This window comes from Trichoderma reesei, assembly GCF_000167675.1.
Source record: "Trichoderma reesei QM6a unplaced genomic scaffold TRIREscaffold_16, whole genome shotgun sequence".
NCBI lineage: Eukaryota > Fungi > Ascomycota > Sordariomycetes > Hypocreales > Hypocreaceae > Trichoderma > Trichoderma reesei.
This window is the reverse complement of record NW_006711163.1, coordinates 495,488-512,005: the sequence shown is the minus strand read 5'-3', so window position 1 is coordinate 512,005 and position 16,518 is coordinate 495,488. Positions and strand designations below refer to the sequence as shown.

The following is a 16,518-nucleotide window of genomic DNA, read 5'->3' as shown; positions in this document are numbered from 1 at the left end:
AACGTGACCCGGAGCTACCTCTTCATCAGGAGCAGATTCGCCTTGAGTCTTTGCTGTTGACGGAGTCCCTGTCAAGTACACGTAAGTACTCGTACCATATGAAGCTGTATCCGTATCGATGACTTGTGGCAAACGGAAAAGGAAGCTGGTCTCTCCCACGACCGTTATGGACACGTTGGCGTTTTCTAATATTTGCCCGAGCGGATTATGCTTACAATTGTAGTTGATGTCCTTAGCCGTCATTGTCTCACAGGTACTTCCAGGCTGTCAATAGGCACCTTAACCGGTATCCGGGTGGATATCGGTTGGTTCAAGCGGCAAAGTGCCACGTATCGGCGCTTTGCCACGGCAAGGCTGAAGCGCTCAAGATGCCACTCAATTTCTTGCCTTACTGTCTCTGCCAGCACGGCCGGTCTTGAGAGAAACAAGTAGAATCAGTGCATCTATCTTTGTTGTGGTAAAAGCACACGTAGCCATTGAGGCGTCGCATTGCCATGATGTGTCCCGACCAGCCGGCCAAGCTACAAGTATTACATACGAAGCGGAGTCATGATTCATTCTCTAGTGCTGTATGTACGTGTATAGATAAATCACTTGCCTCATTCGGCAATACGAACTCAGACCCATGGCAGCCTCACAAGCATAGCGATATTGGACCTCGTGGATCAGCATTCGAACTAATACTGAAGCATTCTAGCCATTCTAACCTCTTCTTTTAAACGGGCCGTCCAATATCCAGACATCCAGTGTATACCAGTAGTCTCCCACAGACGCAGCATTTCTACACTTATTCTAACAAGCCAGCGGCAATGGTTTCTCCTCCAGTTCGGATCACAACCCGCTGTCCGGCCTCCAAAGGCACCTTGGTGTCCAATTTGATCAAAACGCGAGCAACTGACCCTGGCTGCACCACCTTGGGCTTCTTCTTGATCACCTCTCCCGTGGCCTTGTCGAGCAAAGCCGCTATTGACTGGATCTGACCTGCTGCGTGAAGCCTGCCGCGGTGGAGATCCACCGGCATGGGCATCAGGTGGGCGAATGCCATGGCCTTCATGGTAAATGTGTCGCCAACGTTGATGGGATCCTTTGTGTGGCAGACAATGTCGCCAACCTTGACGTGAACGGGGTCGATGCCCGCCAAGCCAATGCTCACGTTCTGACCAGCTACAGCCCAATCCCTGGTCTCCGTATCAAGCATGATGGACCTGACGTGCGCCGACTCCCCGCTAGGCTGTACCAACAGAGCATCGCCCACCTGAATCGTGCCAGAGTCGATGCGGCCGGCAAGTGTCGTAGTTCCTTGCTGCGAGCGGAAGATTTCTGAAATCGCCATCCGGAAAGGCTTCTGCAGAGATCGCACGGTAGATGGTACAGATGCCTCTAGGCCCTCTATCAAAGTAGGCCCTGTGTACCAACTGCAAGCCTCGTCCTCTGACCTCTTGACGATATTATCTCCATTCAGTCCCGAGATGGGGATAAACTTGATGGACTTTTCTTGAAATCCGAGGCCGGTCAAGAAGCCAGAGATTTCCTCTGATATTTCTTGGAACCTCTCCTGTGACCACCCGACTGCCTCGAGCTTGTTCACGGCAACGACTATTCGCTGCACGCCCAAGCTTCGCAGGAGCAAGACATGCTCCTTGGTCTGCCCCTTCAGCCCCTTTTCGTAGGCTCCAGTGCTGGCGTCAATCACCAAGACGGCAAAATCAGCCTGACTGGCACCAGCGATCATATTGGGCACAAAGTCCCGATGACCTGGGGCATCCAGAATGGTAAAGTTCGTCGAGTCGGTTTCAAAATGGTTCGTGGCGATGTCAATTGTGACACCCCGGTCTCTCTCCTCGCTTCTCTGATCAAAGACCCATGCCAGTGCAAACGACGTCTTCCCCATCTTCTCGGCTTGCCGGCGGTATTTGTCCACTGTGCGCTCTTGCACAAGTTTGAGCTCCAAAAGAAGCCGGCCCATGAGTGTACTCTTGCCAGCATCAACGTGGCCTTTGTAACTTGGTCAGTGACATCGAATACTCAAATACGAGGGGAGTGCGCAATCATACCAACGACGACGAAACTTGCGTGCTTCTTGCTAGCGCTCTGCTCAAACTCCTTGATGACATCGATGCCTTTGCTCTTAGGCGGTGGGCTGTCGGTGACCTTGAGGTTTGCAACACCACCCGCGAGTGCGCCGTCTTTTGATGTTTCCTCGTTCTTCTGTGACTTCTTGGGAGTCTTTGGCGTGGCTGGAGTCTTCTTACCCGCTGGATAGAGAATTAGAATTAGCCCATCACTTCGCCTTCGCAAAATTCGAACCTTTTGCCCGGGCTGCGAGCACAATGTCGTCTGGGCTGGGCTCTGAGAAGACCGACGCAACGAATAGAGATGATTGGGTGTAGGGCATTGCAAAGACATCCCTCCTGTGCCGCTGGTCTGCCTCTGAATCTGATTCGAAAAGCGCCTGGGCGAATGCAGATGGAGCATGACTCCGACTCATGACCGGCTTTGGCGCTTGAGGTATGATGTGGTCGGTTTTGGACTCAGTGGCAGTTGGCAAGGTCACACGTTCCCCTAGAGAATTGTCGGTGGAGGCTGTTGGTATGTTTTGCCCCTGTTTCTGTGGCTGTTCCTGTGGAGGAGAAGAATCTGTGCTCGAGTTGCGACGCTGAATCTTCGACTTGGTGCCCGTGTTTTCTTGATTCGCATCAGAAAGCGCAAGTTTTGTCACTTCGCCCTCTAAGGAATCGGGGTTTTCTTGCGCCTTCTTCTCTTCAATCTTTCTCTTCCGCATGGCAGCTAGGGCTTGCAACTTCGATACCTTGGGAGCGGAGCCAGTGCCTCCCAAGAGCCCGCCGCAAAGCCGTGGCGGCTCAATGAATGTGGTTTCTCGATCCCGCGGTATGTTCAGCCAGGGCATGTCGTCGAAGAAGTTTGGGGGGATCCGAGGCTTCTCTAGGATGGGGAACGCGCGTGCAAGCGGAGGGATGTCGTAGGTGGTGGGGGTATATTCGTCGTCTTCTCCAAGGGATCGAACAAAAGAAGCTCCGCTAGCAAAGAAAGAGAGCGCGCCATTCTTACCTTCTGGTGCCTTTTTCGGCGCCGGCTTCTGCGCTGCTTTTGGTGCTGGCTTTGGAGGTGGCGCAATGAATGTCCTCGTCAAGTAGGCAACGGACTTGTCGATGTCGTAGTAGTAATGCCAGAGCGCCTCTTGTATTTGCGCAACTGTGACCTTGCTCGCTTCTTCTCCAAGGGCCTTGCGCACTTCTTCCGTTCCTTTCTGCATTGCGATCTTGTCTTCGGGGCTCAGCTCGTCCTCTTCCTCTCCGAGGTCTTCGTCGTACTGGTCGACAAAGTCGTCGTCGTCATAGTCCTGGGGCGCCATTGCGACTGCGGGAATGAGAGGTTATTCGAGCGCTGTTCAAGTCTGGATATTGAAAGTGGGTGAATGACCGCTGTGGATGTAAAGGGAGCGGTTGGAAAGGGCGTTCGACAATCTTGAGACACTAGTTGTTGATTCCGATGTGACGAAATGCTCGGCGTTGAGTCATTGACTTAGGCAGACGCTCTTTAGCCTTGTAATGCGACCTGCCAACAAGCACACGCTCAAGAGGCGATCGAGGTGAGGGAGAAGGCAAAGAAGAAGGGCAAGAGTCGACAGCTTTTATAGACTGAGCAGAGCGAGCTTGTGAAAGAGCAAGAGGACTTGGAACTTTGTGGGAGAAAGACAAGTTTGAGGCTTCACGAGTATGCTTTGAAGCTAGAATCATCAAGGTAAGGTAGAGCTTCAGTTTCATCATCGGAGGGGCAACATGCTGCATCCGGCCTTACATAAGCCATCCAGCTCCGGCCATGGAGGGGCATCTTCAGCAGAAGCTTGATACTATGGCGGGGTGGCCGGCGGGCGGACTTTTCTTAGTCCGTGTCCCGCACCCTTTGTGGTGGCAGTTGTAGGCATCCTCTCCCCCCAAATGGTCAAAAAATTTGGGCACGATCGTGGGAAGCTTGAAGCTATCACTGTCGCCAGATTACGGGGATTCGTTCTTTTGGTGCCGAGAATCATCGATCTCTTCTTGTTTGTATAAATTCCACCACAGGTTCTCCCCAGTCAAGATGTCGCTGAGTACGTGAGAATCAATCCAACGATGTTCAGGGGGGAAAGCATTCAAGCTAACACGCACGCCACATAGATCTAGATGTTTCCAACGGTAAGGCGATGATGGGCTGACGATGAGCACGAGTAGCCTGCTAATGTTCGACGTGCAGCGGCGGTGGTGAAGGATGAGCAAGGCCGACCCTTCATTGTCGTCAGAGAGTAAGCTCTGAAGCGCTGTGTGTGTGCAGCTGGATGTCGTCTAACAGCGGTCTAGTCAGGGGAAGAAGAAGCGCCAGTTTGGCAACGAAGCCGTCAAGTCACACATCCTCGCCGCCCGAACAGTCGCCAACATCGTCAAGACGTCACTCGGCCCTCGCGGTCTCGACAAGATCCTCATCTCCCCCGACGGCGATATCACGGTCACGAACGATGGCGCCACGATTCTACAGCAGATGGAAGTGAGCAACCACGTTGCTAAGCTGCTGGTGGAGCTTTCCAAGTCACAGGACGAGGAGATTGGTGACGGCACGACCGGCGTCGTTGTCCTGGCCGGTGCCCTCCTGGAGCAGGCCGCCGACCTCATCGACAAGGGCATCCACCCTATCCGCATCGCCGACGGCTACGACCAGGCCTGCGACATTGCTGTGGCCGAGCTGGACAAGATCTCAGATACCATCGAATTCACAAAGGAGGAGACCTCCAACCTGCTCAAGGTTGCACGGACGAGTCTGGGAAGCAAGATTGTCTCCAAGGCTCACGATCAGTTCGCCAACATTGCCGTGGACGCCGTCCTGTCGGTGGCCGACCTGGAGCGGAAAGATGTCGATTTCGAGCTGATCAAGGTTGACGGCAAGGTCGGCGGCTCTCTCGAGGATACCATCCTTGTCAAGGGTGTCATCATCGACAAGGACTTCTCCCACCCCCAGATGCCCTCAGAGGTCAAGGATGCCAAGATTGCCATCCTGACATGCGCGTTCGAGCCCCCCAAGCCCAAGACCAAGCACCACCTCGACATTACAAGTGTGGAAGAATTCAAGAAGCTGCAAAACTACGAGAAGGAGAAGTTTGTCGAGATGATCCAGCAGATCAAAGACACTGGCGCAAACTTGGCCATCTGCCAGTGGGGCTTCGATGACGAGGCAAACCACCTCCTGCTCCAGAACCAGCTGCCCGCTGTGCGATGGGTCGGTGGTCCAGAGATTGAGCTGATTGCCATTGCAACCAACGGCAGGATAGTACCTCGATTCGAGGATCTGAAGCCTGAGAAGCTGGGTTCTGCCGGCATTGTCAGAGAAATGACCTTTGGAACAACAAGGGAGAAGATGTTGGTTATTGAGGAGTGTGCCAACACTCGTGCTGTAACGGTGTTTGTGCGAGGAAGCAACAAGATGGTATGAGGATGTTCCATTGTCTTTTCGTTCCCCCCTTTCCCTCACTAACGTGGAATATCCAGATCATCGACGAGGCCAAGCGCTCTCTGCATGATGCTCTCTGCGTCGTAAGAAACCTCGTGAGGGACAACCGAGTCGTATACGGAGGTGGTGCCGCCGAGATCGCCTGTTCGCTGGCAGTAGAGGATGCCGCTGGCAAGACTCCCGGCTTGGAGCAGTACGCCATGCGTGCCTTTGCCGAGGCCCTCGATGCCGTCCCCATGGCCCTGGCTGAGAACAGCGGTCTCAACTCCATCGCAACCTTGGCGGAAGTGAAGAGTCAGCAGGTCAAGGCGGGCCCGGACAACAGGGGCAAGCTCGGCGTCGACTGCATGGGACGGGGCGACAACGACATGAAGGCGGCGTTTGTCATTGATCCGTTGATCAGCAAGAAGCAGCAGCTGCAGCTGGCGACGCAGCTGTGCCGCATGGTTCTCAAGGTTAACAATGTCATTGTGTCCGGCTCTGATGAAAACGACTTTTAAGGGGTGTATGTCTGAACATAGATGGGAGTGGCATATCAAAAGCCTGGCTGGTGAAATAGAGACCATTTGCTCGTCACTGCGAGTGATAATATAAGCAATCTACAAATCTCATGAGACACTTGCGCAATCTGTCAGCTTGATGGATTGTAAGAGGGTGATGCTCGATTTGGTGCTACTTTATGATGCGGTGAAGTCGCGGCACACTTTGCTCGCAGATGCTGTATGAAGGGCGATGCTTGACGAGAGCGACATCTTACATTTCAGATGGTTCGATAGTGCCCAAGCTCGTGTTTCTCCTCTTACCTATAATAAGTGACAAGTGACCGATGTCTTGTGAGGTGCTCATTGATTTTGCCTTGAGACCATTCAAGTAGCGAGAGGTAGTACATGTTTAAAGAGCTGCTATTGCTATGAGAGGACATTCGTGAGCTACCTTACCTACCTCAGTTATGGAGATGGATCATTGCGTCAACCTTTTTACATAACATGCAGACACACTCATCCAAGGTTAATGTGCATATGATGAACATGAGGTTTCTAGCGTCAGTCCGTTGCAAGGGAGCAGAAGCCGAAAGAGACACCGTTTAGCCCACCGTTTTGAACAAGGACGCCGAGCACGTCTGGCCAATATCCCTGTAGCCAAATATCTCATTTTCTGTTTTACCCCCATTCAATTACAATTTTATTAAGAATTTTTTGGAAAGGCGAATATCACAGTTCATCACACAGTCCCCCCAAAAAAATAAAAAAGCCCAACATGTCTCTCCTCGTCACGGGGAAGCAGCAGCGCATCAACCGGGCTTGACGCCTCAAACAGCAAACATGAACACGTCGGTCAAGCCACAGCCTTTGCGGTCACCTTTCTTTTGTTTCCTCACCTATAATTAGTTAGAAACTTACGGTCTGAAGAAGGTCTGCTGTTCTTATTGGTCCTTGCTCGCACAAAAATGCTGCGCGTTAATAAGTGCTGCTTCTTGTTGCAGGCCTTGTTTTCTGCTTCACAGTGATAGGTAGATGCTGGGGGATCCTCAGCTGCGGCTGATGCAGCCGGTGAGGGAAAGATCCCTGAACAAAAGAGGCACGACGCAGGATTTGTGCGACGAGAGGCTTTTAAAAAAAAAGATTCTACTTTTTTTTTTCCTTTTTTTTTCCCTCTTGCTACTGAGAACAGAGTCGGTGAGGTCGAATGGAGTGGTCATGGACAACTACAACGTACATACATATCTGTGTGTATTACAGCATGCGGGCCGATGACAAGGTGTCAAAGCGTGGTCTTACAAGATAAAGCACACGGCTCAGAGTAACATGGAAAAAGCTTGATTTCCAAAGCAAGGTGGAAGCTGCCAAGCGCTGAAACGGTAAAATTGCAGTGACACGGAATCGAGATGGGAGGGCATAGAGGCGTTGCTTTTGTACTTGGTGCAACCACATGGTGCGTGACGTGGATGGTTCTAATGAAACGTGAAAAGACGCTGCTGCTGCTGCTGTGTGATGTGATAGGGGGAGGGCACATCGGTGTGACGGGGCGGTGATCCGTGAGGTCAGTGGCTCGAGGGGATTTGCATTGGCGTGGGATGACGGGAAAGAGATGGTCATGTTTTATACATACTTGATGCTTGACTGGGATTCATACTTGAGTGCGTACTGTGCAGAGGCGTCGTATTATCGAACTTCGGGTTCGGCCAGTCGGAGGGCGAGGGCGTGTTTTCCCGGGGCTCGTGTGAAGGAGAAAACAAGAGGAGTGGCAGAAGTACTAGTAGGTATGTATGTTGAACGTTGAACGCTGCCTTGTTTTTTTGCTGTTCGTGCAGCTTGTTTCTGTACCCCTTGCATGGTTTTTCTCTCTCTGCATTTGCTTACGGTTTCACATGGGGTGTAAAAAAGAGAGAAAGAAGGCTGGGGTGGGCTGCGGGTGGCGATGACGGAAGATTGATGTGGTGAAGTTGAACATGAACCGGGTTGGTGGACATCCGGGCAGAGAAGTGGTGACAACATTATCATGGGGGGAAGAAGGGAAGGGGGAAAGGGCTGATGCTTGGCTTTGCTGCCACACGGGATGAATGGATGCTGCAGATGCATTTAATTTGCATTGATGCCAAGGCTGTATCCGGGCATTCATAGGGGTGTTTTAGGGAGTGGTGGTGGTGGTAGTATGTACGTGGTGTCCGAGATGTGTGTGAAGGCATCGTGTACTGTGGGAGGGCTTATCGATGCACGGCTTGCGCAGGAGCTCCTTGATAATGAGGGTATTTGATCTACTCACGGCCAACTCTGTGTAGAGTGCAGTGCTGATTCATGGCGAGCATTGACATGTTTACTGTAAGTGAACGGCGGCCCGGGTGGCTTCGTGCCAGCTTCCAGCCTCGTACAGGTCGCTAGACTGCCAGCTAGACTGCCAGATCGAGAATATCCTCGCACAGAATACACAACGTAGTACTAGGCACGGCAACTTCTCACTAGTACCCTTTGCGAGATGTGTGAGAGTAATACTTGTACTGGACTTCTTCGCTTGTGTAGCTGAGGCGGCCGATCTCTGTGTGTGTTGTCTGTACATTCGTCCGAGTGTGTGTCCAGTGTCCGAACTGTATGAGCGAAGGAGTAAGCGAGCCTGTCTGTCTGTCTGTCTGTCTGTAGGGAGATATGTATGCAACTGCGTCTTGCTTGACCAAGGACCGAAGAGATGGCATGCATGTACCACTCCATATGGATACTCGCACATGTGTGCTAATGTACATGTAAGTTGGGCTACCCAGCAGCATGCGGCCCTTCAGGTGGCCAGGAACACATGCTCCGTCTTGCATAGATTGAGAACATCGGACAAGCAGCCCGTCAGATGCCTGTCTTTTCGTGTGATCCAAGCCACGCAACCGGTTTTGACACCCAAATGCGCGACCGGACTTTTGATCCTCGTTGGCTGGATGGCGCGAGGAGGGGGGGAGGGAAGGAAGAAGAGCTCTCTGCCTGACTGTGACGTTTCTGGTGTATTGTTCACGCAATCGAGTCTCATGGCCGATGGCATTTCGGGCCAACAGAAAAGGATGAAAGGGGAATTATGGGAGATGGAACATGATGGGATCGGAGACCCGCGATATAGGGAGGGAGGGGGGGGCTTTTCGGGGATTCCTATGGAGAGAGTTGGACGGGCCTGGGAGTGTGTTGTGGAAAGTCAATGACTGACTGACATGGCTGTGCACCACCTCTTCGATCTCTTGGATAGAGCAGCCACTTTTGGCTGGGGATGCAGCGGAAGAGGAAGCCGGGGAATTTGAGGCTTGCAGGATCAGAGCGGGAAGAGGTCGAGTGGTGTGCCAAGTAAGGGGATACAAAGAGACAAGAGAGAGAGAGATGCGTGTAAGTGGTGCGGTAGGTAGCAGCAGCGACTCGGGCTACCTTGTCGTCGTCTGAAGCCGCACAGGTCCTACTCGGGGCATCTCAAGACGGCCCAGTGATACAGCTTCGCACTGCTAACCTCGATGAGAAACAATCAATAACCGGGGGGAAGAGCATCCTTTGACTGGAAGCAAGCAGCCTTGCAGCTTCTGGATCGGTACCCAAACGGCGCCGAGGGGTGAAAAACATGGGACGACCAGGGCAGCGGGGAAAAGGTGAAGGAATTATTGACTGGGGACCCAAAGCTGCGAGAAGATAAATTCAAATTATCAATTTTTATGTTTTCTGTTTATTCTTATTTATCTATTTAAATTCTTGTTTCCATAGGGCCAATAATAGCGAGATGCATCTATTCTTATATTGCGGTGCATGCGGGTGGTGTCCAGCCCCCACTGCCTGCATTCTTCTCCCACCAGTCTTGCTCTCTTTCTTACTACTACTACTCTCATGCTCATTCATGCTCACTCCTCTCCCTCATTCTGCAACCTCACGATAGCGTCCCCCCAAGACGGAATGCCACCCACGGCGCTTCAGCGCAAGGAGACCCCCCCTCCCAGCATCACTGACGAATCCTGCCCTACGCAGCAGAACAGCTACTACTACCTAGTACTACCATCGAGCCTCTCTCTCTCTCTCTCTCTCTCTTCCTCTTCCTCTTCTCACCGCCACCCCCCCTCACATCTCCATCTAATCAACGGCGCTGATGCATTGAAGCCGCCATCCCGCGCTCTTCCAGGTCATCTGCCAGACACTTGCTGAGCTGGCAGCACCTCCACGACGGACATGGAGCCATTTGCCCACAGCTGCACAAATTACTCCGGCACCAAGCATTTCTGCAAGCTGCACCCCCTCTTCTGCTTCTGCTTCTCTTTGGTGCCCTTTTCCCTCTTCCAGGGCCTTGCGTTTTTCTCCGTTGTTTTGATTCTTGGCTTTGGCTTGTCAATGCTTATTTGTTTATGTTTTAATAGTTATTATTTTACTTATTTTTCATTTTTTTTTTTTTTTTTTTTTTTTTTTTTTACATTTTTCCTATGCTTTTTTTCTTCCCCTTGTTCAATCTGGGGCCTCGCTTTTTTCGTGGCCATTGGATTGCCCCATGTGCGTGTCTTGGGGTCCATCCTGAGGCCGTGCAACGAGGCCGACTCGTACAAACAGCTGTGGCTTCAGTGTCACGCACCACTCCGTTATACCCTGACTCCTCGCTTCGCCTTGTCCAAGCGGTATGGGAGAAGTATTACTAAAAGAGATCCCGATACAGATGCGATATCAATGCTTGCTGTCATCCCCGACTTGCAGATGGGGGTGTGCGTTGTCGTTTTGATCACGGTGGGCAAGCAGGCGGCAACTCGACATGGCCTCTTCCCTACCTGTCGTGTATGTATGTGTGTCTCATGTCTCAGTCTCAATCTCGCCTCTATGCCCGTTGGGTGTCTCTCCATGTTTCTGCTTTGCGTGCTGTCTCATGCTTCTCCCCGGCTCATACTGCCGGAGCTACCTGTATCAGTATATGGATGCAGTCAGTTCAACGTGATGTGGTGCATCATGATGTTCAATACTACTAGTATCTGTCACGATAACGCCTGAATAAGGGCCTCCGCAGTGTCTGACCCGGCCACAGCTGTTAATCTCGAATTTATTTCTCTTTATTCGACTTTACCTCTTATTTTGGGTTTGTTGTTAATTCCCTACTTCCCCGACTTTGATTCCGTATTGGGCGGCCTCTTGTCGCCTCCTCTTCTCGATTAAGCCCACCCAGGTGTTCGAGTAGGCAAGAATCTGCTATGCAGACATCGAATTCGGCACGAGCTGCATATCCTCCTCCAAAGGCAGACGGGCTCTGCCGTCCGTCCGTCAGTCATTCTGTCGGCAAGGTCACGCACGATCAGGCAAATAGGATCATTGCATCGTCTTCCCCGGATAAACGGGTAGTGTGGGACGAGAAAAAGGAAATAAAAAAGAAAAGAAAAGAAAAGAAAAGAAAAAGAGAAAAGTAAAAGATTTAATATCACGGGAGCCATTCTTAGTTTTTTCTGATTGCTAGCTTTTTACCACCGCACGAAGGATGCCCATGTCTCGCAGACGCAGCTCTACCGGCTGCAATTCGCCTGAACGAGCATGCATATGCCTCCTCTACGGGCCAATGGTTTACATGTACATACATACTGTAGGCAGGCAGGCAGGCAAGCAGGTGGAATAATACGCCCATGCGACTGCGAATCTGGGTTGGGCGCGCTGCCTGCCTAGCTGGGTACTGAGAGCCGTCTCGTCATTGGATGTGTCGAGGGAGAGGGTTGCGTGTTGATGCTTGAGATGAGGGAAGAGTGAGGAGAATGAGCTGCACGAGGTAGGCTGACCATGCACGTCTGTTGCCGATACGAGCAGCGATCCAGCATCGTGTGATATGACTACCTTACATGGGCATGCGTAGGCAGCCTTTGGAATCAGCCAACCAGAGCCCTGGGGACAGCAAGGCAGGTTTGAAGGTGCCCTCTCATCGAAGCTGGTTTTACTGCCAATGAGAGCGATCAGCGTGCTCAGGTGGCGTGTTGATGTGGTTGTGGCATATGCCACTCGCTTTGCAGCAGATGCAGCGATTGTAAACGCCTCCCTATTCTGTCAGGGCATATAATACCACCGATGAGATGCTTGAGAAGATGGAGCGTCTGGATCCTCCTATCCTATGATGGCCAGCCTACAGGTGCCGTCGGGTGTGACAATGCATCAAGGCGTATTACTTTGCACTCGGAACAAATGACATCCGAGATAACTTCAAAGGGACTACTATCTATCGTAGGGCATTGATGAGTTCGCTCAGGGGAGATTGCTTCAACAAGCTATATTCAAGTGACTCATGGGGTTTTGTATGACTCTAGACGATGACCATGCACACAATGTAATATGAGAGCAGATGTCTTCAGATGAAAAGATCCATACCTTAGAAACTTACCTAGGTAGCTGGCAAGCATGGGGATGCCGTAACTGTTACTCCCTATCTCAAACAGCAGGCATAGTAAGCCGCATTCTGTTAGTGATGTACATGTACCTGATCGATTGCCCAACCGTGAGCCACTGAGTGACTCACTGAAGACAAGAGCTGGAGCAGTCACTCGCTCCACTAAAACCTCGGCAGCTCAGCCCCACTCGAGCTTCTGGATCTCGCCTCATTCTTCCAGTCCATTTGCCTCCTATCAAGGCATCAAGTGCCGACTCAAATAGAGACAGAAATCTCGAGCTTTTGCCCTGTCGTCATCATCTTTGTACAATCAGAAAAACATAGCAGAGCCTCGGGATTTAGCCTGTTGTATTGTAATATTCCTTCTTGGTGGCGTTGTGGCTTCCTTTCCTTCTCTCGGCTTCTCGTCATCTGTACACAACATTCGTCACAGACGTGACGATCCAACCGTCAAAATCCCTGTCATATTCGACTCTTCTGATTCGACATCATCAGCCATGATTTCTCTCAAGACACAGCCAGACGGCTCCCCTCTGGACCGCAGACAAGCCGTTACAGATACCCCTGGTTCGCGAGTCGTCCCCAAGCCGGTGCCGGAAGCCCAGCTTCAGGATCCGCGAGGCTACCAGATTGAGCAGCTCAAGAGGAGATTCTCACCCAAGGAATCTACAACCGCTGCCGGGGAGACGTCGTTGGTATTCAAGCTCAAGCCCTCGGACCCGGATTTCCCCTTTGAGCTGCCGTACCTGGACTGCGATGTCCGTGTCCCCGAGGACTATCCGGAGGAAAGGCCGGTGCTGCTCGTCAGGAATAAGGACATTCCCAAGGGGTTCAGCATTAACATCGAGAGGGGCTGGGATAGACTTGCCGAGGAGAAGAAGGGGTCGACTCTTTTGGCACTGGTCTATGCTTTGGATAGGAATCTGGAACGATTCCTGTCGGAGCAGAAGGTTGAAACGATCAAATTGGTATCGTTCAAAGACACGAGGCACCTCGATCAGGCAGCAGAACAGAAACAGTCTGCTGCGGTTGAGCCTCCTACAGTCCAAGAACAGGTTGCCCCCAGCCCTCCCAAAAGGCGATATGTACCAGAACCATCATATTCGAGAGAGCAGATCGCAGAGGCAAAAGCAAGACGAGCCCAGGAAATTCGGCAGCTCGAGGCGAGGATGGGCAGGATGCCACAGTTTCGCAGGTCGGCGGACGGTGTCATCTTTACGCTGCCAATCGAGCCGAAACGTCGCGGGGAGCTTCCCTCTGGGTTACATTCGGTGAACAGCATCCACCTCATCGTGCCGCTGTTGTATCCGCTTCAGCAGCTGCGAGTGCAGCTGAACGAAGCAAACGCCGAGGACGCGGAGCCCATCGAGGAGCTCTTTGCGGAAAAGGCCGCGGAGCAGAAGCAAATGACACTCATGAGCCACGTCAACTACTTGGCTCAAAACCTCCATAACCTCGCAAAGCAGGCGCACGAACTGGCTGTCAAGGCCGAAAAGGAGAAGGCAGCCGCAGCAGCCCGGGAGCAGCAGCCTCAACAGCAGGTGTCGTCGCAAGTCTCTAGGGATGTCTCGGCTGGCCCATCTCAGCCGCTCGATAAGGGCAAGGGGCATATCCAGGTCATTCCTCGGCCACCTGAATGGATCGTCCACGAAGATGGCGAATCAGAAGAAGATAGCTACTCGGACTCGGACGATGCAGAAGACGGAGGTGCCGTGCTAGAGCATGGGGACGATGGCGCGAGAGTGGCCTCAACAAATGATGCGATTGAACACGGTACCATGATGTCGTTTCCCAACATTGAACTTCACAGCATCGAGCTTCTACAAGTGTCCATACTGAGTCTAAGCGTCAAATGTGAGCGCTGCAAGACACTCAATGACATGACAGGACTCAAACCAGGTGTCGAAAAGACGTCGAGCTGCAAGAAGTGCGCGACGACCCTGACGGCCAAGTTCAACCAACAGCTTGTCCATCAGAACTCGACAAGAGCCGGGTTCATAGATCTCTCCGGGTGCAAAGTGGCAGATATGCTGCCGAGTACTTTTGTGCCTACGTGCGCCAAGTGCTCGACCCCCAGCCAAGGACTCGTTTCCGTCAGGGGCGAGACTACGACCAACGTCTGCCGCGACTGTCACAGCAAGTTCACCTTCAAGATCCCCGAAGTCAAGTTTCTCTTTGTCTCCCCCGGAACGCTTCCGCCGCCCTCCGTTGGCCCCCGGCGGAAGCAGGAGAAGCTCGGTTTGCATGCGGGCGACCAACTCCCGGATCGGGGCACCTGCTCCCACTACCGCAAGTCGTACCGGTGGTTCCGGTTCTCGTGTTGCAACCGCGTGTACAAGTGCGACAAGTGCCACGACCAGGCCGAGGACCACATCAACGAGTGGGCGAACAGGATGATTTGCGGCTTCTGCAGCCGCGAGCAGAACTACGCCGTGGAGGCGTGTCGCTTCTGCGGCCGGAGCGTGATTGGGAGGAGGGGGAAGGGATTCTGGGAGGGCGGCAAGGGCAATAGGGACAAGACGACGATGAGGAGGAATGATACGAGGAAGTATAAGAGGATTGGGGGGTCGGCGGCGAAGAAGGATTGAGGGCGTTGCAATGGGGGGGGACGGGTGAGCTGAGAAGAGGTGGGCGTTGGGGGGGTCTTTGCGTGAATGATGCTTGCGAGACGAATGTTTACGCAGTTGTTGTAGCCAATGCATTGGCGCACGCTGGAAGTTGTTCACACTCTTCGTCTGTCCCGACCCTCCAAAAGGGGCACATGAAAGAGACTGGTGGTTATCACTTTACAAAACTTGCATCATCTTCCAGATCTGGGCACCCTTTTTCCTCATGCCTCGTAAGTGATAGCATCCAACTTCAATACAAGGAGCCAGGGAACATGTGAGGCGAATAGATCATAACAGCCCTGTATTATATCAAGGTCGAGAAATGAAGAATACATGTAAATTCAAAAATTAAAAAGAAAAGCTTAAGAATTAATCAACATCTGGTGCGTCGCATTCCGGCTAAATGCAAAATGAACCCTCGAATCGGACTCAGAAAAGTGACAGCTCGAAAAGGCAAACCCCCCCCCCCCCCCAAATGGGGCGTTGAAAATACCCCGTCAAGCTCCTGTTGCTTCCTACTGGCGCAATCTAAATCTGGCGTCCATCGAGCCTTTGCTCGCCTCGATACCGTGTGTGTTTTCTCTCATTGCTCTTCGGGTGGTTCTTCATCCTTTCTTACTTCTCCTGATAAGATCATCAATCCGGTAGGCTGTTAATAAGGGGCAAAGGGGGAAAGACAAGAGGAGGAGGAGGAGTCCAAGGGGTTACAATAACACTCAGATGAGTATGTGTATGTGTTTCGCCCTCGGGCTTTGCGTGAAAGATCCCCCACGTCCGAAGCACGGGCATGCGTATACAGATGCGTATGGATTTTATACTTCCTCCTTTGGGTGAGGTTGCATTTATCCTACGTTGGGCCCCCCGCGCGTCTTACCACGTATCTGTTGATCCCGCGACAAACCCGGGGCAGACAAAAAGAGACAGCCTCTGTTTTGATTTTGCGAAGAGGCGTTTTGCGCAAAACCCCGACGTTCTCCATGGGGAACCGAAGAATGATCCTCCCGGTCTCAGAAGGACAGGACAGCCCTGTCAGTCTTGGGGGGCAGGGGAGGTGTGCTGGTGGTGGTGGTGGTGGTGAGTCTGAGAGCCAGAGCCGCGGCGCGGGGGGGGGAGACCAGGCAAGGTGGAGGGAAACGGGCAAGGTGGATGGGGGTGAAGCAGGGCCGAATGGGGAAACGGATGGCAAGACGCGGAGAGAGGGGAGGGTGTCGTGATGCCCCGAAGAAGCGCGGGTAATGTGTCCCTTAACAGGCTTGAAGTACCTCGGTATGTATAGTAGATAGGTAGGTTGGGGGGGTTCAATAAAGAGACGGGGATGAAGTCGTGATGGGCGAACCAAGTATGTACATACATGACACACTCTGGTGTGGACGAGGCTGTGGTGGTTTTATTGGTGGCTCGTGATTTTCCGACGGCGGCCACGTGAAGGGAGGCCTTGTCGATGCGCAGGTAATACTTGCAACTTTCTCCCTTATGTTCTTTTTGCCTTTATGTCTTAGTATATTATCCCTTCACTTTACGTTGGGTTAGACACGAGGCCAACAGAAAACGGAGAGCGGAGAGCCAC

At 52.3% G+C, this 16,518-nt stretch overlaps 3 protein-coding genes across 3 annotated transcripts; 2 read left to right on the top strand and 1 right to left on the bottom strand.

Moving 5' to 3' along the window:
- Positions 1-787: 787 nt before the first annotated feature.
- Positions 788-3,373, bottom strand: TRIREDRAFT_65530 (uncharacterized protein; the record flags this gene model as incomplete). Its single annotated transcript, XM_006967174.1, has 4 exons — positions 788-1,995; positions 2,055-2,237; positions 2,308-2,941; positions 3,026-3,373. The coding sequence occupies 4 exons, from the start codon at positions 3,371-3,373 to the stop codon at positions 788-790; spliced, it is 2,373 nt and encodes a 790-aa protein (XP_006967236.1).
- Positions 3,374-4,025: 652 nt separating this feature from the next.
- On the top strand, positions 4,026-6,082 carry TRIREDRAFT_79993 (uncharacterized protein). Its single transcript, XM_006967268.1, has 5 exons — positions 4,026-4,111; positions 4,179-4,196; positions 4,255-4,303; positions 4,359-5,475; positions 5,538-6,082. The coding sequence occupies exons 1-5, from the start codon at positions 4,102-4,104 to the stop codon at positions 5,997-5,999; spliced, it is 1,656 nt and encodes a 551-aa protein (XP_006967330.1). The 5' UTR covers positions 4,026-4,101; the 3' UTR covers positions 6,000-6,082.
- A 6,623-nt stretch (positions 6,083-12,705) lies between these two features.
- Positions 12,706-15,306, top strand: TRIREDRAFT_79990 (uncharacterized protein). Its single transcript, XM_006967267.1, has 2 exons — positions 12,706-13,823; positions 13,872-15,306. Exons 1-2 carry the CDS (start codon positions 12,840-12,842, stop codon positions 14,928-14,930), a joined length of 2,043 nt encoding a protein of 680 aa, XP_006967329.1. The 5' UTR covers positions 12,706-12,839; the 3' UTR covers positions 14,931-15,306.
- Positions 15,307-16,518: the final 1,212 nt, after the last annotated feature.